The sequence below is a fragment of the Sminthopsis crassicaudata genome, chromosome 1, assembly GCF_048593235.1.
Source record: "Sminthopsis crassicaudata isolate SCR6 chromosome 1, ASM4859323v1, whole genome shotgun sequence".
In the NCBI taxonomy this organism is placed as follows: Eukaryota; Metazoa; Chordata; class Mammalia; order Dasyuromorphia; family Dasyuridae; genus Sminthopsis; species Sminthopsis crassicaudata.
This window is the reverse complement of record NC_133617.1, coordinates 136739686-136765026: the sequence shown is the minus strand read 5'-3', so window position 1 is coordinate 136765026 and position 25341 is coordinate 136739686. Positions and strand designations below refer to the sequence as shown.

At 33.5% G+C, this 25341-nt stretch overlaps 1 protein-coding gene across 40 annotated transcripts in view; it reads left to right on the top strand.

Moving 5' to 3' along the window:
- RIMS2 (regulating synaptic membrane exocytosis 2) overlaps positions 1-25341 on the top strand; it is a 780681-nt gene that overhangs the window by 170715 nt on the left and 584625 nt on the right. For 30 of the 40 annotated variants that reach the window (XM_074267268.1, XM_074267279.1, XM_074267252.1 and 27 more), the window contains exon 3: positions 10993-11004. The exons of the other annotated variants lie outside the window; for them this stretch is intronic. In XM_074267268.1, the coding sequence (XP_074123369.1) occupies positions 10993-11004 (12 nt within the window). The remainder of the gene's footprint in view (positions 1-10992; positions 11005-25341) is intronic. 40 annotated transcript variants of the gene reach the window in all.

Here is a 25341-nt window from a genome sequence, read left to right as displayed (position 1 = left end):
TGCTTGATTTTGTGAAAATGGAAGTCCAAATTGGTGAAGAGGTAAATTATAAAGATGAACTAAGCTTTATTAATTAGAGTATTTGATCATGTGAAATTCAGAGCAATCAATTTTATATTAATGCAGAAGGAGTTAGCAGGTTTTGCCAAAGTGGGAAGATATTTTATAAACATATTATAAAAGAAAACAGATGATAACCTACGATAGCATATAAAAAGAGAACCCTCCTAATACTAATAGCCCACATGTATATAGTGTTTTACAATTCAAGTTAAGAAATAGGTGTTGTGTCTACTATGTATAGTGTTGCATTGTATTAGACAGGGACAGGATGTGCACATATATATGCATATATACATGCATACATATTTATGTACATGTATATATACATATATATATATATATAAAACATATATTTATAATGATGTAGTTCTTTCTCTCAGGAAATTATGTGTAAGTTTAATATGCAAACAAGAAATAAAATAGAAATTTATCTTTACAGACCAAAAAAGAAAAATAATTATTCATGAAACTATAGTTCTCTACTAGAGAACTATAGTTTTCTAAGTTATTACATAACTTACTTTTCTAAAAATTCAACATATGACTTGCAAAGCTCTAATGTTTCTGCTTCTTTCTTATTTTCCTTTTACATTAAAAAGTTACTCCAGTGTATTTTTATTTCCTTTGTTGTTATTGTGACTCCATCCTTTTATTCCTCCCCATAAGAAAAAATAACCAAAACCTTTAACAGGTATGCGTAATCAAATAAAACAAATTACCGTTTGACTGTATCTAAAATGTGTGTCTTGTTCTTTATCCTGAGTTCATCACCTTTCTTTCAAGAGGAGGGTAATATTATGTTTCATCAATAGTCCTGTGGAATTATAGTTGTTTGAATTAACCATAATACATACATTCTCATGCTCCGGGTCACATGACCAGTTCATTGCTGTCTTCTATGCATTTCTTAGAAGACATTCTTTACGTGCAACTTCCCCTTTGCAATCTTTTATTTGGAATGTGTTGTCATATGTTCTCTCTATATATATCTCCATTTCCCTTTGGGGTGATCCTTATTTTCAATAATATAGCATCTTGTAGCCATTAACGATTTCAATGTTAGTCCAAAAATAATGTCCATAATATTCAAAACAAATCATGACAAAAACAATTAATGGTTTCATAGTTTTACTTCAAAATGGCAGCCTTATCGTAGTCTTCTTATGTCGTTAACTTTTATTTAGTTGTATTCAATTCTTTTAAAGAATGACTTCCACATCTACCTTTCCATTGGCACCTATCTTTCCAATTAGTGTTATCCTTTTCCAGTGACTCCTCTACTTGATTTTTTTCCACATTATCACAAGCTGAATAGCAATTTGTCTCTTCCCCTGCCCCCAAGTACTACCTTTTTTGTCATTTCCCTCTCACTAGGAAAGATGATTCAGTCTCTCCATCTCTAACGAATGGATGTTGGATTGATGCCATATTGGGTTTCTTTATTGACAGAGTGCCTTAGAATGACACTTCTGTTACAACACTAAGACTTGGAAATGGAAGATTTTTGTTTGAATCCTATGTTCATCTCCTACTATCTCTTTAGATATGGGTAAGTTACATGGTCTCTGAATATCAGCTTTTTTACCTACAAATAGGAATAACAAGAACAACAAATACTTACAGTACCTGCCTCATAAAAGACTGTTGTAAATAAAGGGCCTTATAAACCCAGATTTCCTTCTCCAGTTTATATCATCCAAACATTATCTTTAATTTTTCTCTATACTTTAACACATTTTCTAGTCAGTTGCTAAGTCTACCTCCAAATGATAACTCATATCAATTCTCTTCTTCTCATTTACACTGTTTCCATCCTATTTCAGTCTCATTACCTCTTTCCTGCTCAAAAATCTTCAGTGATTCCCTACAACTTAATAAAAATAAATGCAAAGAACTTAGTCTGGCATGTAAAGTCCTCTAGAAATGGCTCTAAATGACCTTCACAGCTATATTTCAAACTCCTCATTCTATAGAAAGGAAGCATTTATTAAGCAACTGTTATGTGTCTAGTATTGTATTAAGCACTTTAAGCATATCATCTCAATTAATTAATGAATCCTCAATTAATTAATCCTCAAACAATCCTGAGAGGCAGGTGTTATTACTGTACCTTTTTTGTAGGTAAGGACACCAGGGTAGACAAGGGTTTAAAAGACTTGTCCAGGGTCACATAGCTAATAAGCATCTGATTCCATCTTTATGTTCACATTCTTTTGACACCATCACTCCAGATGCAAAGTAGAGTGCACATGATTGCAGGCTATTTGAAATTTTTCTTTGCTTTTACAGCCAATGAATTCATTTCTGAGCAAGCAGTCTTGTAGTAGAACCTCTTTACATATAGTCTATGGATGCAACTATACTTGAAATCTTTCCAACAGGATAGAATCTGCCAGAGCTTATGCTTTTTGTGCTTAACTTTGCCTCCTGATTTCCTGTCTTCCCAGGCAAAATCCCAGCTTCCAGAGCAATTCTTTTCCAATCCCTCTTCATTCTAGTGCCTGCTTCTATTGATTGTTTTCAATTTATTCTCTATGTAGCTTGTTTGTATTTAGTTGTTTTCATGTTGTCTCTCCCATTAGACTGTAAATTCTTTGAGGTCAGGAACTGTCCCTTGCCTTTGTATTTTCATTACTTAGCACATAGTAGGCACCTAATAAATTTTTTTTATTGACTGACAGGTCCATTTCCATGCTATGATGAGGCTTTAGACTAGGATTTTGGGAAGGCTTTGGGGACCTTGGAGAACATTAATTAAAGGTGAAATTTAAATCTACACTAAGTGAATAAATGTAAAGCAATGTTAAATGGAAGGAACATGCTATAATTTGCTAATTTAAGCATATTTTATGTCTATTTCATCAGTATAAGGAACTCTCACTAGTAAAGAGCCCAGTTTATCTATCATTTAGTAAATATGTCTAAGAATATAGCTCTAGTAACTAATACTTATATAGTACTTAAGATTAGTAGAACTCTTTACACATTACCTCATCTGATTGTCAGAACATTTTGAAGTAGGTGCTTTTACTCTCTCCAAAGCACAGGGAGGAAATTGAATGTTTCCTGGTGAGGAAACAGGTGAATGTGAGAAAGCCCAGGGTTCTAGAGCTAGTAAAAAACTGACTCAGGATTTGATCTCAGATCTTTCTGACTCCTTGCTCTAACATGCTAACCATAAGAAATTTCTAGTCACTTTATTAACTGAAGCTAACAGGTTTTAGACATTGAATTTTAATCCATCAAACAATCCAGCTTCTATGTAAATATGTAGAAAAATTGAAGTGTGAAAGAAAAAAACCCAAACCCATTTTAATTCAGATAAGAAAACCTGTTATTAAAATATTTTCTTAAAACAATTTCCCCAAATTATCTAAAGTGATAATCTGTAATCAACAAATTCCTAAATGATTACTAATTTTTTCACTTTACTTTTCCTATTTGAGTAATCTTTGTGTTGGTGTCTCTGATCTTATTTGGAGTCTTTTATTAAGTAAGGCAAATTTCTTGATATCAAAGTCACTAACATTAACATTATCATGAGTGACAAAACTGAAAGCTTAGAAAGTCATTGGATGCTTAGCTGGGCCACTTTTATATGGTTTCTTTCCACAATTAGTGAACATAATCAAAGCTAGATCAAGGAGGATATAGGACTGGGTCTACAATATTTCTTTTCTAGTGTAAGACATACTTATCCCTCACACTAAATCAGTTTACTCTAATTATATAGATCTTAGATGGCACAAGATAGGGGTAAAATTGCCAATTTGGGCTGGTGTACAGGCTATCTCAGCTGATTGTGTACTCAATCAATTACTTGAGTTCCCTTAACTAATTTTCACAGTTTTCAGTTTCCGAAGTTCTAATGTCATCCCTGTATTGCTCCTCTGTATGATATTAACTGAATCATCTTATGATTATCAGTAGAATGAGGCAGCCACTTCATTCTATCTCCAAGATAATGTTGTGAAGAAAAATAGCTAAGCAATTATAAGTCAATTTACAAATTCATTCAATGCAAGTGCTTAGTTTTAAGAATAGTTTGACATATTCCCTCTTTAATCAATCAATCTGTAAGTATTTATTACATATCCTTTGTGCCAGGCATTTTACTAGGGATACAGAGTATAAGTACAAATAAAACAATCCCTATTCACAAAGGGCTTACAGTTTAATAATGAAGATTTAAAGTACATATAAAAATAACACATAGCATTATACCTATACAAAGAAGTCAACTAAAGAGTAGTTTGAGGAGGATACCACTTGGGGAACAGAGCTAAGAAAGATCAAGTTGAAGATGATATCAGCCTGAACTGTATCTTCAGGGAAGAGATAGTGTCTTTGAGGTAGAGATGAGGAGAGTATATTCCAAGCTTGGGAGATGATCAGTTATAAGGGCATGGACAAGAGAAAGGCAGTATTGTTTGTATAAGTTATGTGGCTTAGGAAAGAAGTAATTTCTAATGAGTCTAGGAAGCCCAGGTTGCGTAGGGCTTTGAAAGGTACATGGAGAAGTTCATATTGTATCCTAGAAGCAATAGGAAGTCACTGGCTTCGGTTTAGTAGGAGAGTGACAAAGTTGGATTTACTGTTAAAGAAGATCACTTTGGCAACAGTGTGTAAAATGGATTAGACTGGAGTGGGGGGCGGGGAAGAGACTGGTTAATGCAAGATAAACTGTTACAGTAATCTAAGTGAAAGGTGAGCGTAGCCTGAACTGAAGTGATAACTATGTAACAGTTATATGCATCATCCCATGGTTTTATTTTTTTTGTTGTTGTTGTTTTTCAGTCTTTGTGACATCTTTTGGAATTTTATTGGTGAATATACTGAAGTAATTTGTCATTTCTTTTTCTAGCTCATTTCACAAATGAGGAAAGTGAGGGAAATAGGGTAAGGTGATTCATCCAAGATTGCACAGTTAGGAAGAAAAGTATTTCTGACTCAATTGTAGGCCCTCTATCCTTTGCACCTTTGGGGTACCCAACTACCACCCTGCAGAGTGCTGTTTTATGAGCTGGGCTATATGGCAGTTTAGATTAAGACATGGTCTTTGCCCTAAATGAATTTACAGGAGTTAATGGGATATGACCCATGAAGTTGTAATGATAGTATGAAATGATACGTCATGAATCCATGAAAAGTTCAAAGCATGAGGACCATAGCACACATTTAATATAATGAAATTTATTTGGGATCCAATATTTCATATTTGGAGTCAAAGAAAACCAATTGCACAGTTTGAGTGGTAAGGACTAGCTGGATAAAAGTTTGTGAAAAAGATCTGAGTATATTTCCACTGCAAACCCAAACTCAACAGAGGATGACCCTACCAAAACAAAACAAAACAAAATAATTAATATAGGCTGCATGTGTTGTCCACAATAAGGGAGGTGATGATCTTATTGTACTCTGTCAACATCTGAAGAATAACATTCAGGGCTCACTGCTACATTTTGAAAAAGACAAAGAGAAACTGATTTGTATTCAGATTAGGGTGAATTGGGATGGCAATAGAAGTGGAGATCATACCGTGTAAGGATCGGTAGAAGGAATTAGGTCTTGAAGAAGAGTTTACATAATTGTTCTCTTCTCTGTTTCACACCATAGAATAGAACTAGGAGCAATAAGTGAATGCTGGCAAATATAGATCTAAGTTCAATGCAGTAAAAAACTTCCTAACAGTTAGAGTTGGTATAAACTACCTGGGAAGAAGAAAGTGGAAAGAAAATTTGGAGACAGAGAATCTGAGATCACATCTTGACTTTACTACATACTATTTCTGTGGGCAGTGGGCAAGCCACTTCAATTCTTTAGGCCTCAGTTTCCTTGTCTGAAAAATGAGCAGCCAGATGAGATGTTCTTAAAGGTCCTCTTTGATTCTAAATCCCATAATCCTATACAGGATATGAGTGAAAAAAATTATAATGCTTGGGTAGTAGTGTTGTATAGTCAATCAGTCGACAAACATTTATTAAATACCTACTCTGTGGTGGGCACTGTGGTAAATGATGAGGATAAAAATAAAGGCAAAAAATAAAAATTCCCTACTCTTAAGCAGCTATGTGGTACAGTGGATAAGAGTCCTGAACCTAAAGTCAGGAAGACTCATCTTTCTGAGTTCAAAACTTGCTTCAGACATTTACTAGCTGTGTGAACCTGAGAAAGTCATTTAACCCTGTTGCCTCAGTTTCCTTATCTGTAAAATGAGCTGGAGAAGCAAATGGCAAACAGTTTTAGTGTCTTTGCCAAGAAAACTAACTCTGAGAGACTCCCTGTAAACAAGAATATACAAACAGGATACATTAGGGGTAATCTCAGAAGAAAGGAACTGAGATTAAGGAGAATTGGGAAGGGCTTCTTGTAGAAAGTAGAACTTTGAGTAAAGTTAGGAAACAGATGAAAAAGAAAAACATTGCAAGCATGAGGGACAGGTGGGGAAAATGCTCAGAATTGGGAGATAGAATATCATGTGTGAGGAACAGCAAGGAGGCTGCAATCACTGTGTTGAATAATTCATGGAGGGGAATAATATATAAAAAGATAGGTAAGATAGGAAGGAGTAATGTTTTGAAAGGCTTTCAAAGCCAAACAAAGGATTTTATATTTGACTCTCTGAGTAACAGGGAACCACTACAATCTATTGAATGGTTTTGGTTTTGGCATAAGAAGGTGTGGATTAAAATTCCTCTCTGACACTCCTAGATATACAACCTTAGGCAAGCTTTTTAAGATTCCTCTGTCTTACTTTTCTCATTTGTAGATGCAGTTAGACCAGATATCCTTTAAGATCCCTTTCTCTTTAAATATATATTCTTTGAACACCAAATTTCAAACATGGGAGCCCGGATAGGTGGTGGTAATATAAACAGAAATTATATGACTATGGGTCATGGATATCAAGTTAGATTTTATTTAGTTCAGCCCTCCCAGTTTTTTAGATGAGGAAGTTGAGGTTAAATGACTTGCAGAAAACCACTCAGATGATAAGTGATTTGGGGAAATTGTCTCAACCATTTTGAATTTCAAATACTTTGGAGACACCCTTATGTCCAAGTGCAGTCAGAGATGTAAGTGTGGAACTCAGAAGAGGAGATACAAATTTGAATTAATTGGATTATTTCAACAAATATTCATGGTATTCATTTAATGACTGGAGTTCAAATTTTATCCCAGACATTTCCTAGCTGTATGGCACTTGACAAGTTACTTAACCTCTCAGCCTCAGTTTCTTGGTATGTAAAATGAGAATAATAATAGCATCTATTGTATAGGGTTGTCATGAGAATCAAGTGAAAGAATGTAATTAAAGATCTTTGCAAACCTTAAAATGTTATATAAATGTTGGCTGTTATTATTTTAAAGAAATATGTTCTCAATATTAACTATGTGCAAAGCACTGTGTTAGGTATTGGGTGAGATATAAAGTTCAGATGTTCTATGGTCTCTGTCCTGATGAGAGGGCAAGCTACTACTGCTACTATTACTATCATAGGTTGTAGTAATTGCAATAAACAAAGGAACATTCCATTCATCTGCCAATGAATGGTGATAGAAATAGAAACACAGCAATATTATGAATGATAAATTTGCTAATACTAATGCAATATAATTATATATATATATTATATAATACTAATGCATATAATTATGTAACTCTATCCAGTTTGCCAAGCATTTTCTCATAATAAAGTTTTGAAATTGATTTTGTAAATACAGTTATATTCATTTCATGAAGGAGGAAGCTGAAGCTCCAAAAAGTTAAGTGATTTGCCCATAGTTAGGTAGCCAAAAAACAGCAGAACCTGGGTTCAAATCTTGGTTTTCTGATTTAATGTCCATCATTCTTTTCATTACATCATGATAGTTAATAGCATCATAGGTCTTAGAATTAGCAATTATTTAGTTGAACTCTCACTTGAAATGGGCCCTTGTATCTAAACACATTCTTATGCTCTGCTTCTGGCCGACTCAATTATTTATACTGCATTAAGAGAGGCATGGTGTCCAAAATGAGAGAGGCAATAGTCCCAGGGAGTACAAGGGAGGAATCTATGCTGTTGCTGCTGTTATAACTACTACCACCACTATTGTCACCATTGCTAATAGTATGAATACAATAACTACTGGTAATATTCATACTAGTGCTACTAGTACTACTACTACTACCATAACTGGTCATAGTCATTGCCATGATTTAAGAAAAGTTCTTGTATTATGCCTGTATGTCTGTCCTCTTTAATTTTTATCCATCCTCCTTTTTTTTTTTTTTTTTTTTTTTTTTTTAGCACTTTCTTTCCCATGGGTGGAAAATTCCTGGGGTTCAGAATTGTGCTAGTCAGATCAATGATATCTTCCAAAGCCCTGACATCACTGCTCCCAAATTACTGAGGTTTGTCAGGAGCCAGGTCCATATAGTTAGCTGACCAACTCCATAAACATAAATCTCTAACTGAGTGTTCTAAAGTATCTATAACTTAGTATTCACTTACATGATGTGAAAATGGAACTGACTCAGAGAGTCTATTCAGAGCCCCCAAAATGTACTTTTGGTTAGTCTTGTCATTCACCCCTCAACATCTCCTGAAAATCTATCTCTCCAACCAATGCAGTAATCACTGGCTCAACATTTACACTCTCACCAGCTCTATACAGCTGCTTCATTTCACTAATTGTTCTTGCCCTTTCACAGAGTCACTCAAACTGAACACTAATTCTGTGTTTTCCAAATACTCAAAAGTTTGCTAAATCTTTTATCACATATACCCAAGAGATGACTTCTTAATAAGACTATTCTAACAATGATCAGCATCAAGAATACATTCTTACGCTTTTTTTTTCACACTGGCAAGCTATTGGGAATCTTCTTCCCTTTAATAAAGTAGGCTGCCATCTCTTCAAAAGCTCTGAGGGCAGAGATCATTTCATTTCTCTTCTCAAATCACCTACATCAAGTAAAGTACCTGGTTCATAGAAGATGCTTATTAAATGCTGGACGAAGGAATAAATGAAATTTATGATTTGAATTTTTTCCTATTTCTGAACGCTAGTTTAAAAATGGTAGGTAGTTATAACATTGCAAAATGAATAGGATTTAATAACCAGGCAGTGTGGCATAGTGGATAGACATCTAGTTTTGGAGCCACATCTTGCCTGACATGTTCTGACTGAATGAACCTGGCTAAGCTACTTTACTTCTCATTGTTCTAGGACACTGATGTCAAACTCAAATACAAATGAATCCTTCTAGGCTGCATTAAAAACTACAAGTTAATAGTATCTGTATATTAATGTTATGAAGGTTATGAAAATTTTAGTCATCTCATTTATATTATTCCAAATTGCTTTCCAAAATAATTCCAATTTCATAGCTCCATCATAAATATATTAGTGCTCCTATCATTCCACAATGCCTCCAACACTGATTAGGACAATTTTTAAAATCATCTTTTCCAAGGGAGATGCTTCTTATTGTCATTTTACATATAGCTCTCTGTCTCTCTTTCTGTAAGCATGCATGCATGTGTATATACGTGCATGCACTATATGCTTATATTTGTCTATCCCTCTATCATCTATCTATTGAAAAGAGAAAAAGAAATGTGATGTGGTTATGAAACAGGAAGAGATATGTTTGAAATGTGGTACCATCACTTCATCTAGCTAACCCTGGAAAGACTCCATTTGACCAAAATGAAATAAACGTTCATATGTATTTAAAACATAAAAACATGAAATAAGCATTAATAATGGCCAAATATCATTATTGTCCTTTTTAACATGGATTTGTATTTTAATATTAAAACTTAAAGAAGAAATGCAGTATAATGGCTTGGATGGGGAGCTGCTGTCAAAGCCAGAGAAAACTGGGTTCACATTTCACCTCTGACACATATCAACTATATGATCCTGTGTAAATTATTTAATTTAGTGTTTTAGATCTCTGGTGTCAAACTCAAATATCAATGGTGCCACAAATCTATACACATGTATCCCTTCAGGCCACATATTAACTTAAAAATGTAATGTTACTTGGGTTTTATTATATTATTTATTTTGTTAAATATTTACCAATTACATTTTAATCTGGTTTCTAGTGGTACACAGTTTGCTGTAAATGCTGCCTATGTGAGCTGCAGGTTTGATACTCTGTCAGAGTTCTGACTTATAGTCAGAGAGTTGCAATACTAACCATAACTCTCAGAGAATATATTGACCTGAATAGGAAAGAAGTTTCCTCATCCAGGAATAATCTGTACCAGTGAAATCATAGGTTTAATTCTTATCCTTACTTTAAAAAACTGGAACATACTATTTTGGAAAAATGTAGCGTTTCATTATTGGAATTTTATTGCCAGTGTTTTTCTCAATATGAAAAAACTAATTTTAGTTACTAAGAAAAAGCCTCCTTAGTATAATGCAGATAAAATGAACTTTAATAACACTATAAAGTCTTTAAATGAAAGCAGAATTTTTATTAGTAGGCTGAGATTCCATAATACTCAATGAAAAGTCAAGAATGATATGTATTTATTGACCCTTTATACAAGATCTTTCTCATAATTTGTTCAATTTTTCCTTTAAAGATTGATTACTCAGGAATTCATTTGTCCATGTAGAAATCTTTTTTTTCCCCTGATTTCATTGGTACATTAATTTCCTTTTATGGAAATAGTTCTATTTAAATGGATCTTATTACTTATTGTAAAACACAGCATGCTCTTTAAAAGTTAAATAAAATTGTTATATTATTCTTTTTTTTTTTTACAGTTTTTACAGTTGAACCAAATGATGTTACTTTAACCTTTTATAAAATTTATAATTTATTAATAATCTTGTTTGCTTTCAGAATTGTAGTAATTTTTTCTTTATCTTTTTCTTTCTCTGTCCTTTCTTTCTTGCTTTCATGGACCTTCCCACCAGGAGGACAAAGTGGTTAGAGCCTTTTTCTGTCTTATTTATTGATAGTATTGTTGTTGACATCACAATTAGAATTTATAATTATTTTTCTATTTTGTTATTTTGAAGAGATGATGCATGACAATTGCTTTTAATTTAGAAATAATTTTATGTGCAATTACATATCTGAAAGAAAAACATTTTAAGTTCTTTTTATATATAATTAAAGTGGAAAAACATTGACTATAATTTATTTTACTTCTAAAGGGAGCATACCTGTTTAGAATTCTATTTAAGATAATTTTATTGAATCTTCCATGAAACAAAATTTCAGTGTCATTAGTGACTTTCTTCAGTTAAAATTTGGTGGGGTGAGAGTGTAGTTTTGGAATCTAACCTTAGTTCTACTAGAGCAGCTAACAAATCCTTCACACCAGTATCCAGAAGGGATTCTTGTGAACAATGTATTAATGAAGATTAAAGATTAAAAGTGATATATTATTAATATTTCCTTAATTATAAGATTGAAATATTGATATCATAGTCCCCTCACTTAATAAAGTATAAGCAATATAATAATTTTAAAAGTCTGGGCTATGAGTTTGGGACAGAGAATTGACCACTGGTACCCCCTATTAGACTATGCTGTGAAGTGCTTCAGGACCAGTCTTCAATGCTCTAATATCAAATGTAATTTTTCAATGTATTGAGGATTTTGGGTTAAGAAAGCTCTAAAATCTGAGGGGAGACCACAAATAAGAAGCAGATTCTTTTGAATCGCTTGGGGTATGTATGTGACATTGGGGGGGAGTCACCAAACTTGGGTTTCATTTTCCTCAGCCATAAAATGAGGAGATTGATTTGCGGTTCATTCTAGCTCCAGATCTACTAATCTGCCAGATTAAAGGCTTCCAAATTATTTGCTAGAAGAATCTAAGGCCTCTAAGGCCTTATATTTACCAGGGATGAGGTCTGAGGTAAAGTTCAGGAGAGTGGCTCCTAACAATGAAATGATTAGATGGGAAAAGTATATATGCTTGAAGCTAGTGGTTTGATGAATGACCATGCTACTCTCCAAAATGTATGTCATTTTTTTTTAATATTTGGGGAAATTTTCACTAGACTTTATATCTATCATCAAGTAGCCTATGTGAGTTGAGGAATTAGAAAGATTCCATGATTTCTAGAGCCACCTTGAATTTTGGTGTTACAGAGTATGGGTGTTCTTCCATGAATAGATACATAATAATTGAATATTTTTCCATTGTTATAATGAAATATTTTGAGACCTTTTCAAAAAATGAAGTGCTTATTAATATATTTGTCACTGAAATGATTTGACATTTCATGATACAACAACCAAAGACTGTATTTGGAGTCAAGTATTAACAGATAACTATGTTGATTTACTGTGGTTTTGAAATGCTTATGAAACATTCCAAATGAATGTCAATATGTCTCTTATTACTCATTAGAGTACTCTCTGAGCAGTAGGTGGTTAATAAATTCTGTTGATGATTAAGATGAGACAGCTAGATAGTAATTATAATATGCAAACATATAGTTGATTTAGTGCTTAATTATAAAACATAATTTTATATATATATGTATCTATATACGCACATCAAGTTTGAGACTTTAAATGTTATCAAAGCAAAAAAAAAGTTCATTTTGATAATTTATTTAGAATATTTGATGATATTGCAGTCATTGTAAGTTTCTGTAAGTATATCCACTCAAAAATCATCCTTTAATTTTATTTCATATTCTTTAATGTGTGTAGTTTCTATATTATTTTAATAGATAACTTTAGCACCAATTTATTAGAAGAAATTAAATAGATGAGCATATTAAAGTCTTATATTTATCTCTATTCAGACTCCAATATACCCAGTTATAGATGTTTTGAGTATTATGTTTGGAAGAGACTGTTGTTTCTATAATAAAAGCTTTGTTATATTCATAGTATTAGAATTATTTCAAGTAGCAGAAATTATGATGAATAATAACACACCTTGGCCTTTTGAACCTTAAATAAAATGGATGCATGATTCTTCCTATATCATTTTTTCACAGTTTTATTTCATAGTCAAATGAATGCTGTTAATATTAGAAGTTACATGTTTCCATATGTTATGAATTAATGGTGATCAACTTTGGATCAAAATTGATAGAAAGGGATTAACATATTGTTGACTTAATAAATTCAGTTTAATTTAACAAATATTTATTAATCACCCACGGGATCTCATCCTAAAATGAGGATATTAAAGAGGAAGCAAAATACAATGTCCTTAGTGATATATATATATATATATATATATGCATGATGTATGCATATTTATACACACACATAAATAATGCAAGGAAGAATGTGCAAGTGCAAAAACCTATGAACTGTTTGAAGAGGAAGAGGTCATTTTCAATAAGAGAGGTTAGGATGAGTTTTGAGAGGGGAAAAAGTAAGTTGAACTTTAAAGGAAAGAATTTCCAAAAAAGATATGGAAGAGTTCATTTCAGATATAGGGGGCTAATTTGAATAAAGAGAGAGGAGAACTAGCATGAGTGATGCTAAAATTATAATTTGGCTGGAACTCAGATTATGTGAAAGAAATCCTGGAAAGGTAAGTGGGAGTCAAACTTGGGACTATCTTTGAGTAACAGGATTGAGAGCTTTTACTTTACTAGGAAATGGGTAGCCACTGAAATATTCTGATTGTGATATGAACATACTGCTATGTTAGTAGGATAATGTAGAAATTGGATAGCTCTGAGATACCTTTTATTAATATAGCACTTTAAAGTTTCTTAAACTCTTTCTATATATCATCTTACTTGATTCTTTCTGTAGCCCTGTGAAGTAGATGCTAGGATTTATCAAAGATATCTGTGATTTAATTGCTTTAGAAGTGTTATTCAACATGCAAATTACAATCTACTTGCTTACTCATAAACTCTTGTGCATGTCTTCCCATAAATTTTCCAAAGGGGATCCATCCAACATATTTATGTTGAACACATTTTCACACAGAAACTGAAGCTCAGTTGAACCAATAGTCTGAATGAAGTTAAATGATTTGACCAAGGTAATACAGATATTAAGCATCAGAAGTGGTATTAGAACCCAGGTTATTTTTAATTCTTAGTGTTATTTCCTAACCATTCTATTGCTTTTCTATTGCAGTATGTATGAGAGAGGGAAAAGTTCAGAGGCAGGAGTAGCAGGATCATGGAATTCCAAAGCTAGATGGGAAAACAGAAGTCTAGTTCAGATATGACTGGCAGAATGAATCCTATCTAAAGCATCTCTAATATCAAATATCCTCATCTTGAACAACTCTAATGATTGGAAAGTTATCACTTTTCCAATGACTCAAATTGTTAATGTCACTGAGTTCAGTTAAAGATTTGCCTGTATAACTTCCACTGGTTTTAATTTTCCCTTTTGATATTCAGTCAATCTTATCATATGCCCTGCCTCTACAAATTTAAAATCTGGAATTTACATCATATATGAGGATGTACTGAAGGACTGCTGGGGCCATCCTATTCACTCTTTGATAGTAGTCTTCGTGAGAAAAATATAGACTGCCTCACTTTTATATTTGTACTCCCAGAACTTTACAGTGTTTATCATATAATAATCATTTAATAAGGATTTTCCTATTCATTTGTTCATTCATTCATTTATCTAATCCTTCTTCCCCATGATAACATTTAAAACATTTGATAATATCTGTAATGTCCTCATGTTATTATTTTTTTCTTTTTTGGGTTGAATATTCCAAGAATTAGTTGTTGATTTGATGTGATTTAGAGTCCACTCCCAATTCTGGTTATGTTTCTTTCGATATTCTCTGGCTAGTGTTCTTCCTAAAATGTAGACCTCAGAACATCCTAAAATGTGATGCTTTTCTGCTTTGTAGACAAGCATTCTAATTTCTTTCCATTTTTTTTAAAGGTCTTTCCTTGACCTTTCTATGTGTTGAAATCACTGTTTCAATTCTATCCCTTTCCTCCATTTTATGGCAAACTTTTTGAAAAGGCAAAAGTCTATTTCCAATGCCTTTACTCTCCAATCTCTTGTAATTGCTTATTCACTAACAGCATTCTGATAAAAGTATTCTCTCATTGGTCACCAATGAATAGCCAGTTTTCTAATTTAAGTAGTATTTTTTGTAGTTATCATTCTCCCTGACTTCTCATCAACTTTTGACAGTTTATAACTTGTTACTGAAGGCTATTATCTTTTCCTTTCCATTCAGAAATGCCATGATCTTCTCTCCTGCTTCTCAGCTGAGCCCTCAATGCAGGTGCTTCTTATGTAAATATTATTGGTTTCTCTTTGTTCACTCTCTTACCTTTTCTGGATTTAACCATCATTTCTATGCAGATTACTTACAAAACCAAATTTCCAGTCCTGATATCTCTTCTGAGACCCAGAGATGAACCTGCTTAAAGAACCTCTCTCTTTATATGGGTCACTTTATGTCCCATATTATGACTGTTAGGTTTATCTTTGACCAAGGAAAGAGCTTTGAAGCTTTATTCAAGTACTGGATAAGGCTGAAAGGATAACAAGTCACTGGAGATTGGGTAAAAAGAGGTCAAAGAAGCTGAATTAGAACCATGAAATTATACTGTCATGTAAGTCAAAGGAACAAAATATTAAGAAAGACTAATTGGCCAGTGAGGTCAAATGCTGCAGAAACATCAAGACAAAGAGCTGACAAAAGGTCATTGGTCATTAGTGATGTAAGAGAAAGATGTTTCATTAGAGTAGTTGAGAAAGAAACTAGATTGCAAGGAGTTAAACAACATGTGGGTGAAGAAGTAGAGGTGGTGAATATTATCTTCACCATATAGAAATGTGTCAGTAAAAAGAAGGAAGAATAAAATGATACCTTTGGACAGCAGTTGAATTGAATAGTAAAACCCAATTATTTGATATAATGGACTTAGAAGTTGAATGAGAAATAAAAGGCCTCATTCCAAACTGGATTCTACCATTATCTCAATAAGATGACTGTTAATAAGTCACTTTATTCTTGGGCTTTGGTTTTGCAATCTGTAAAAGCAGGGCTTAAATTAGATGATTTCTAAAATTCATTCCACTTCTAACATACTAACAGTACATTGGGGAGTGGAGGGAAAGAAGCCAGTAAGGAGATTAATAAAAGAGAGAAAAAGATTGTTATAGTAAGGTTAAATTGAAGACAGGATGTTTCTCAGGCATATAGCAAGTCTAGATCATATAAGTCACCATAAAGTCCATTGTATAGTTTGTACCCGTTATGATTGTGGAGGTTTCAGTTGTGTAATCCTTTCTAGAATAGAACATAATCTAACTACTCTCTACTAATACAAAGAAAATGAAGGCATAATGACAGCATAGTTTCAATGACAAAATACTTTTTATTTCACTTCACAAGGGAAATATTCACTGTGTTTAAATGGAGATAGTTTTGGAAAGACTCTTTAAGTGACTCTTGCATTGCTTAGTGCTAATATTTGGGAGATTTCTTCATCTTAAAATAGTTAATAAGTCCCCTTGGACACTAGACTGTCCTGAGCCAATGGTATTTAGGTATTCATCAGTGAAACCTTCCCTTATTACTGACATATCTTATTTACCACCCTGTTCAAAAATACTTTTGACAGCAATTGCTATGTAGATGTGTTTGTGCGTGTGTGTGTGTGTGTGTGGGGGGGTGTCTATGGTTGAAAATATTCGTGGATGATTAGCAATATTTCTCCCATTTGAGAAATATAAACACTGTTAGATCACAGCTGCAGCTGTGATATTTAGAGCCTTGCTATGCTTGTGACTTCCTTTTTTACTTCAGGCTACCTGATTTCTTTTTCTAAAAACGAGTCACCCCATTTCTAATTAAAGTGCCAAAGATTTTTTTTTTCTACAGCTGTCTGTAGTTATCTTACATCTTCTGAAATTGTGATTTGACCTATCTTTAGTGTCTAGAGGGGAATACACAGGATGACTAGAGAAGAGTATATAGGATGGTGAGGGGTATTCATATTGGTTGAAGGGCTTGGGGAAGATTAAGTAACACAGATATTCAAGTAATTGAAGGATTGTTATATGGAGGAGGAATTCAACTTGTCTGCTCAGCCAAAGGAGGCAAAACTAGGAGCAATATATGGGAAATGAAAGATGTAGAGAATAAAAAAATCTCACTCTGTTTCCTTTATTATTATTAGTTTAAAATGCATTTGATTAGATAGAACAAAATGACAATGTAAGGCTCTCTGTCAATCAACTGTCTCTTCTCCCCCCATCAGACACAATTAAAAAAAATATTTCCTTGAAATTGGTAAAAGAAACTTAATGTTTAAAGATCCTCAGATCTTTAAGATCAATGCAGCATAACATAGGGAGGTATATGCCTACCAAAGTGATTGTCATAGAAGATGTAGCATAGAGATTAAGTCAAAACAGGAATTCTCACATAGGTAGGTCCTTTAGATGGATGCAGTTTTTGGCAGGAGACATTGTGCTAGTTGTATCAAGACCAAGAATGTTGCAGAGTATCCTAGAAGAGAACCATAATCACTAAAGATTTTGGTTTACTTATCCATACAGAAATAAATAAGTGGATAAAGAATGTACAATAAAAATAGCTTTATTAAGGTTCTTTAAGTGAGTCATGCATTATTTAGTGCTAATGTCTACTTTAGAATATTTAATTAGATGCATCAACAATCAATATACACATACATGTATGCATTATATATACCTATATAACTACACATAATCTGTGTAATGGAAATACATATGTAAAATTATACATAGTGATGAATGTGTATCTAGCTATACAGAAAAATGCATTCATAGATGAATGCTGTAGGTTGATGTTTTTATATGAGCATCTCTATCTCTATCCACATAGCCCGTGTCTATCTTGGACAATAAATTGGGTCATGAACTGAAAAGAAGAATAGATTGTAACACTTCTGGGAAATTACAAAATTCTTTTAATGGCTCCAAAGCTTGTTGAACAAAGGCCTGCATTTTTTATGTTAACATTTTGCTGCTGTTTATCATTTTGTGGCTATAATGGAGCAGTAGTCTCCAAAGAAAACAAATGGAGGTCAAAGGAGAGTTGTATGGATAGAATAATAAGGGTAAGATAGAAATGGGGAATTACAAGGGAGATTTGGGATAAATATATTAATAAATAAACATATGTCTCCTTGCCCTCAAAAATTAGCTTGTCATGTGATAAGAATAAAGAATAGCAATGTACTCTATTTTTATCCACACAATGCCAAAAGAATGTAAGGATGTCTTTTACTATGTTGAGCAGACCACTTAGACCACATAGGTTAGGCAAGAATGGATGGGTTATGCTCTAAAACTTGGTAGCACAAGTTTACTAGAAACACAGTAGATAATACTATCCAGAAGTAAAATAGATGATGGTAGAGCCATTCTCTCCCAACTAGATATCATCATAACAATATAAAGACAATACCTATTTGTCTGAGGGCATTGGAGAAAAGATTTTAAATGAGGTATAGCTCGGACTAGATGATTTTCAGTCTCTTTCAACTCTGAGATGATGTGATCCTGTTTTTTATCCTCAAAGAAATAAGGAACTACTAAAGTTCCTTGAGTAGGAGAGTGATATAATCTTATATTTTAAGAATATCAATGTATCAACTATGTAGAAGATAGCATAGAGAAGCATTAAAGATAGATAATTAGGAAAGCATGTTATTGTCCATATGAGCAGAGGTGAAGGCCTGAACCATGGTAGTAATTGAATAAGTATAGAGAGAGGAATAGATTTTTAAAATGTCAAGAAGGAACAATTGATATAATTTGGCAACTGATTCATTAAGTGGGGGTAAAAGAGAGCAAAATGAGGCTTGACAAGAGCTAATGTACTATTCAGCTTAGAGGAATGGCATATCTGGAGGTTGTTGTGAGAATGAAGACCAAGTTTATGAAGGGTGATATATAGAGAAAGATGAAAGGACAATAAATTATGATCATATAGAAATCAAGAGTTTTGGAATGGATCATATTTGAAAATCATTTAAACTCTTTGAGTCTTTGGTTGCTCATCTCTTAAATGAAATTAGAAGCCTTTTTTCCCTCTAAATTTATGAATCTGTGAGATCAAAATTATGACCATCTTTTGTTTATAGCTGAGGTAGAGCAAAGATATAGATCATAGGGGTTGAAAAGGCTGATAAAATGGAAGGCCATCATGTTAAAGGAATATCATAATCTATATTGAAATCCCCTAGTATAAGCACAGGAGTTGGGCTAGAAAATAATACTATGAACCAACCACTGAAGTCTTTGGAGAGGAGGGAGAATGATATAGAGGCCAGTGAATAGTTGTTAACATGATGTGGAAGGAGCAAACCAAGGAAGAGAGTTTACTGAAAGATAGCCTAAGAGGGAGAATGTGGAAGTGGCAAATAGAATAAAGAATAACCAAATTTCCTTTTCTAGCCCAGTGCTGGAGCTATTGATATTGGAGAGAGTGTCCTGAGATAGACTTTTTTTGGGGGGAGGATTTGGATTTTTGTGGTAGGAATTAGGTAAATGGCAAATAGAGAGTAGTAAGAGGGAAAGAGAGTTAATACCTGTGAGCCTATAGACTCCAAATCACAAGGATGTAGAGAAGAGAATGAAGAAGAGGAGGAATCTGCTAAATTTATAAGTAACTTGTTTCCTTCTGAGTAGTGAGCAGCCTAGGTCTATCCCATCATCTGCATAAATATGATGATTGAATCTGGGAGTTAATGAGATCATTGAAAAAGAGCATATAGAAAGAGAAGAAGTAAGGGAAAGGTGGGAAAAAAGCATTTTTTTCTCTCTATGTTCCAGACACTGAGTTGAGCTTTTTACATATATTATCTCATTTGATCCTCATAAGAATCTTATGAAGTAGGTGTTATTATTATCACCCCCATTTTGCAGTGGAGGAAACTGAGGCAAACAGAGATTAAATGACTTGCCCCTATCACACAGCTAGTAAGTATCTGAGACCAAATTTGAGTTCAGGTATTCCTCACTGCAGACCCAGTATTCTAGCTTCTACCACTAGCTGCTTCAGGCTAGATAGGAGTTAAGGATAAAATTCTAAGATATCTATGCCTAGGATGTAGGTAGGATGTAGATGTTCCAGCAAAGGAGCTCAGTCCAAGAGATAAGAAGAGAATCATGAAAGAATGCCATCATTAATTTTATTAATTTATTAAATTTATTAAAACAAGCAATTTAATTTTATGAATTAATTAGCTTTTAGACCTCATAATCATTTTCATCTCATCTATTTTAAATTTTTCTGTAGAGTGCCTCAAAGATTCTTTCCTTGCATTTAAAAATTTTTGAACCTAACAAACACCAAGTAAAATGAGTATTCCTATTTTCAAACTAGAAAAGGAAAATAGTACATAAAACCTAGAGTCTCTACTACATCAGCTTATTTTCCCTTTTAATTATATAATAAATTTGAGATGTAATTTTCAAAGCTGTCTATCTTGTCCTTGTTTCCTTCTGTCTTTCCATATGTTTTCTTCTGTTCACTGAAAAAAAAATGTTTCAATAACTTTTTTGGCAACCATTTGGCTAGGTTTCCTTTGATTTCCAGTTTTTACACGGCTTCCTCCTCCCCTATAGGAAAAAAAGAAAAAATCAGAAACAAAAATCTTAATAACAAGTATGTAAAACCAAGTATAACAAATTCCCAGAATAGGTATCTGAAAATCCATATCACATTTTTGTTATTTGATTTCATTATCTCTCTCAGATAGAAATGAGTAGCATACTTTCTCAGTGGTGCTATAGAATTGTGGTTGTTTATTGAATTGAAGATATTTCTTAAATCTTTCTAAGTTATTTTTTGTTGCATTGTTATTGTTACTGTATAAATTATTCTTTTGATTCTGCTTACTTCATTCTTCAAAGTGTTATTGAACTGTATTTCTTATTTATATTTTCCATGTGCTACAACTAAGACTTCAGAGGGGCTAGGATAAAGATTTGCTTCCTAAGCTTTATGTTTTTGCTGCTATTATTACTTAATCCTTTTCTTTTTTTTTGTTTAATAATGACTTTTGATTCTTCTAAATACATGCAAATTTATTTTTCAGCATTCACCTTTGAAAATTTTTTTCTCCCTCCCCACAGACAATAAGCAATCCAATAGAAGTTAAACACATATAATTATTCTAAACATATTTCCATATTCATTATGCTGTTGAGAAAAATCAAATGAAAAGGGAAAAAATTACATGAGAAATAAAACAAAAATTAGCAAACAATAATAACAAAAAAGATGAAAATACTATACTTTGATCCACATTCAGTCTCCACAGTTCTTTTCCTGGATGTGGATGGCACTTTTCATCACAAGTCTATTCGAATTACCTTGAATCACCACATTTCTGAAAAGATTCAAGTCCATTACAGTTGATCATTATGTAATCTTCTTGTAGAACTATAATTCTTAATATTTGTTGTAGTTCCTTGATTCATCATCTCTTTATCTAGGAATGGGTAGCATGTTTCCTCAGTTCTCTAGAGTTTTGGTTGATCAGTACATTGAAGATATTTCTTAAGTTTTTCTAAATTGTTAATTTTTTTGTTGCATTGTTGCTGTATAAATATTCTCTTGACCCTGCTTACTTCATTCTTTAAAGTGTATTTGAGTCATGTTCCTTACATATTTTTCATGAATTTCAACTAAGAATTCAGAGGAGCCAAATTAAGCTTTCTGTTTTTTCTGCCATTATTAATTTAGAGCTAATTTTTTGGGGGGCTTAATAATAGCTTCCTATATTCTCAAATACATGCAAAGATATTTTTTAATATTCACCTTTGATTCCTATGATAGTCTGATGAAGTCTTTGGGCTCATTCTTAGCAAAATATTTTAAGCAAATAAGATAAAATGGATGTGATTATAATGGAAATACATCATACTACAAAGATCAATCAATCAATAAACATTTATTAACTGCCTACTATATGCCAGACACTGTGCTAAGTCCTAGAGATATAAAAAGAAGTGAAAAATAGTCCCAGCCCTTTAGGAGCTTAGCCAAGCTAGGGAGAGAACATGTAAGTAAATATATAAAGATCAAATTATAAAGACAAAATAGGAGCTAATTAACAAGGAGAAGTCATTGGAATTAAGAGTCCTCCAGAAAGGCTTCATGTAAAAGGTGGAAATTTAGTAAGGAGTTAATGGAAATGAAGGAGCTCAGTTGCTGGAGTGAAGGGAGAGTATTCCAGGCAAAAGGGAAAATATCTGGAGTCGAGAGATGGAGAGTCTTGTTTGTGCAATAACCAGAAGGTTGGTATCATTGGATCAAAGGTTACGCGTTGGGGACTAAAATAGAAGATTGACAAGGTTGGAGAAGGATAGGTTACAATGAGTTTTGAATGTCAAATAGAGCAGTTTTTTAAATGGAGGTATATGTGTGACATAATTGACTTGTACTTTGGGAAAATCATTTTAATAGCTGAATTGAAGATGGTTTGGAATGCAGAGAGACTTGACTACAACAAACTCACCAAAAGGCTAGTGCAATAATTTAGGGCTTAGGTAAAGAGGGTCTGCACTAGAATTGTGGCAAGGTCAGAGGAAAGAAGGGAGACAAATTGGAGAGAGTTGCAAAGATGAAATCAAAGGCCTTGGCAATAGATTGGATCTGGGGGATGAGAGAATGAGTTTATGAATTTGAAGGAGGAAAGGTAGTGCTACTCTTTATAATAATAACAAGGAAGTTAGGAGTGGGAGAAAGTGAGTTCTGTTTTGGACACAATGAGTTTAAGATATCTATTGGACATTCAGTTGGAGATATCTCAAAGACAGTTAGAAATGTGAGATCAGCAGAGAGATTGTAGCAAGTTTTAAAAATCATCAACACAGAAATGTAGAAGCTGATGAGATTACTAAATGAAGTACCATAGAATGAGAAGAGAAGAATACCTAGCCTAGAATCCTGAGGGACCATTAGGGCACACATTAATGTTAGAGGGTGTGATCCAGATAAGGATCTAACAATGGAGACAGAGGAGTATTCAGATAAGAAGAACAAGGACCTGGAGAGAATGGCATCTCAAAAACCTAGAGAGAAGGGAGTGTCAAAGAAAAGAGAGTTATCAACAGTGTCAGAGACAACTGAGAGGTCGAGAATGAGAATTGAAAAAAAAGTCCATTGATATGGCAACTAGGAGATTATTAGTAAACTTTGGAGAGAAAAGTTTAAGTGAATGATAAGGTCAGAAGCCATATTGTAAAAGAGTCAATAAAAGAGTGAGAGGAAAGTTGAGGCTTTTATTGTACATAGTCTTTTTTGAGGAGTCTAGCTATAAAAGGAAGAAGAGATATAGAATGATAGGGATGGGGAGGGATTAAGTGAGGGGATTTTCAGAATAAGGGAGATATGAGCATGTTTTTAGATAGTAAAGAGGGAGAGTGAAAAATATAGGAGATAATATGAAAGGACAGTGACAAAATGGAAATAAGAGAGGGTGAAATCTGTTAGAAAAAATGGGATGAAATAGGATCATTTGAACATGTAGCAAGTTTAGTTTTGTAAAAGAATAAGGCCATTTCATTATGTGATATAGGGGTGAATATAGTGGAAATATTTTGAATTTGGATGAGGAAGAGAGGAAAAGGGAACTCACAGCAAATGATCTAACTTTTTTCTGTACATAATCCAGATTCTCAGATAAGAAAATAGAGGTGTAAAGAACTATTCAAAAAGAGATGAAAAGATTTGGAAGAATTATTGTGGTGAAGTTAATAGTGAATTGATAAAGTAGATGTGGTAGTACTGTCTAGCAGTAGTGATGTCCCACTTGAGTTTTTATAACACAGATTTCTGAGATTTTCTACATCTTTGTTTAGTTGTAGGGGTGAAGTCAGCTAATGGTGGGAGTGATCCAAGGTTGAGATTTAGCTAGGAATAATCAATGATATGATAGGGGGCTAGGGATTCAAGAGAGGGGGACAGTGTAAAGTTTGACCAAGGGGTAAAGATGAGAAAAAACAGAGAAAAAGATTTATGCTGGGGGAAAGAATTGTGGGATCAAGTAACTGGAGGTCATGATATGGACACAGAGGGAATGTTTGGTCAGGGAAAGCAGGAGACATTAAAAAAACCAATAAATAATGCTTACATAGGCAATTTCAGGATTTTTGAATATAAAGATGAGATGTTTGTGTATGACCATTTTTATGACTATGACAAGAAGAATAAGTCATGTTAAATGAATAGTTTTGAGTAACTGAGTGGTGAGAATGTTTGAGGAAGAGTCAGGAGGTATATTGAAGTCCCCTAGAATGAGGGCAGGAATTGGGGAGGAGAGGAAAATTGAGCCAGGTATTAGATTCCTCAAGGAAGCAATGAGAATAAACTGGGGGGGAGGGGTGTAAACAGCAGCTATGAGAGTTTTCATTAGGTGGTATATGTAAATAGCACATATCCCGAAGGAAAAGAGATTGCTAAGTGATGGGAATAGATGGAGAATCATTAATTCTCCATATGACTAAGGCAAGTTGGTTAATCACCCGCGGCCCCAGTTTTCTCATCTTTACAGTGAGATGGTTGAATCCAGTGACATTTTAGACCTCTTATGTTACCTTCTAGTTTTAGTTTGATGAAACAGTGATTCCTCTTCATCTCTATTCCCAAAGATCCTATAATAACACAGGCCCTCATTAACCTCTGTCTGGGCTATTGCAATAGCCTCCTAACAAGTCTTCCCATCAATCAACCATGAATCAATTATATACCAGGCACTCTTCTAGGCTATGAATATATGAAGACAAAAATGAAAGAGTCCCTGCTCTTTAGAGCTCCTTGTTGTCTTGGCAGGGGAGACAAAATATGTTGTTTTATTATTCAGTTGTTTCATTTGTGCTGGATTGATTGTTATCCCAAATATACTAGAGTGGTTTGCTATTTACTTCTCCAGTTCATTTTACATATGATAAAACTGAAGCAGAGTTAAGTGACTTACCCACAATCACACTAGTAAGTTTCTGAAGTCAAATTTGAAATCAGGTTTTCTTGACAAAAGACTCAGTAATCTATTCACTGCACCATCTAGCTGCCTGAGAGCATATGTGCATGTATTAAAAATAGATAAAAAGATAACTATGTTCCAGTGAAAGTGAACTAGCATTTGGGAAGAAATCAAAAAGCTTTTTTTGTAGAATGTGTTGCTTAGGGTGAATCTTATAGGAAATTTGGAATTCTGTGAAGTGACAATGAAGAGAGGGCATATTATGTTTTTAGGGAACAAACAGTTCAGTGATTTGGAAACTGAAGATTCAGTGCCATATGTGAGGAATAGTAGGAAGCCCAATTTGTCTGG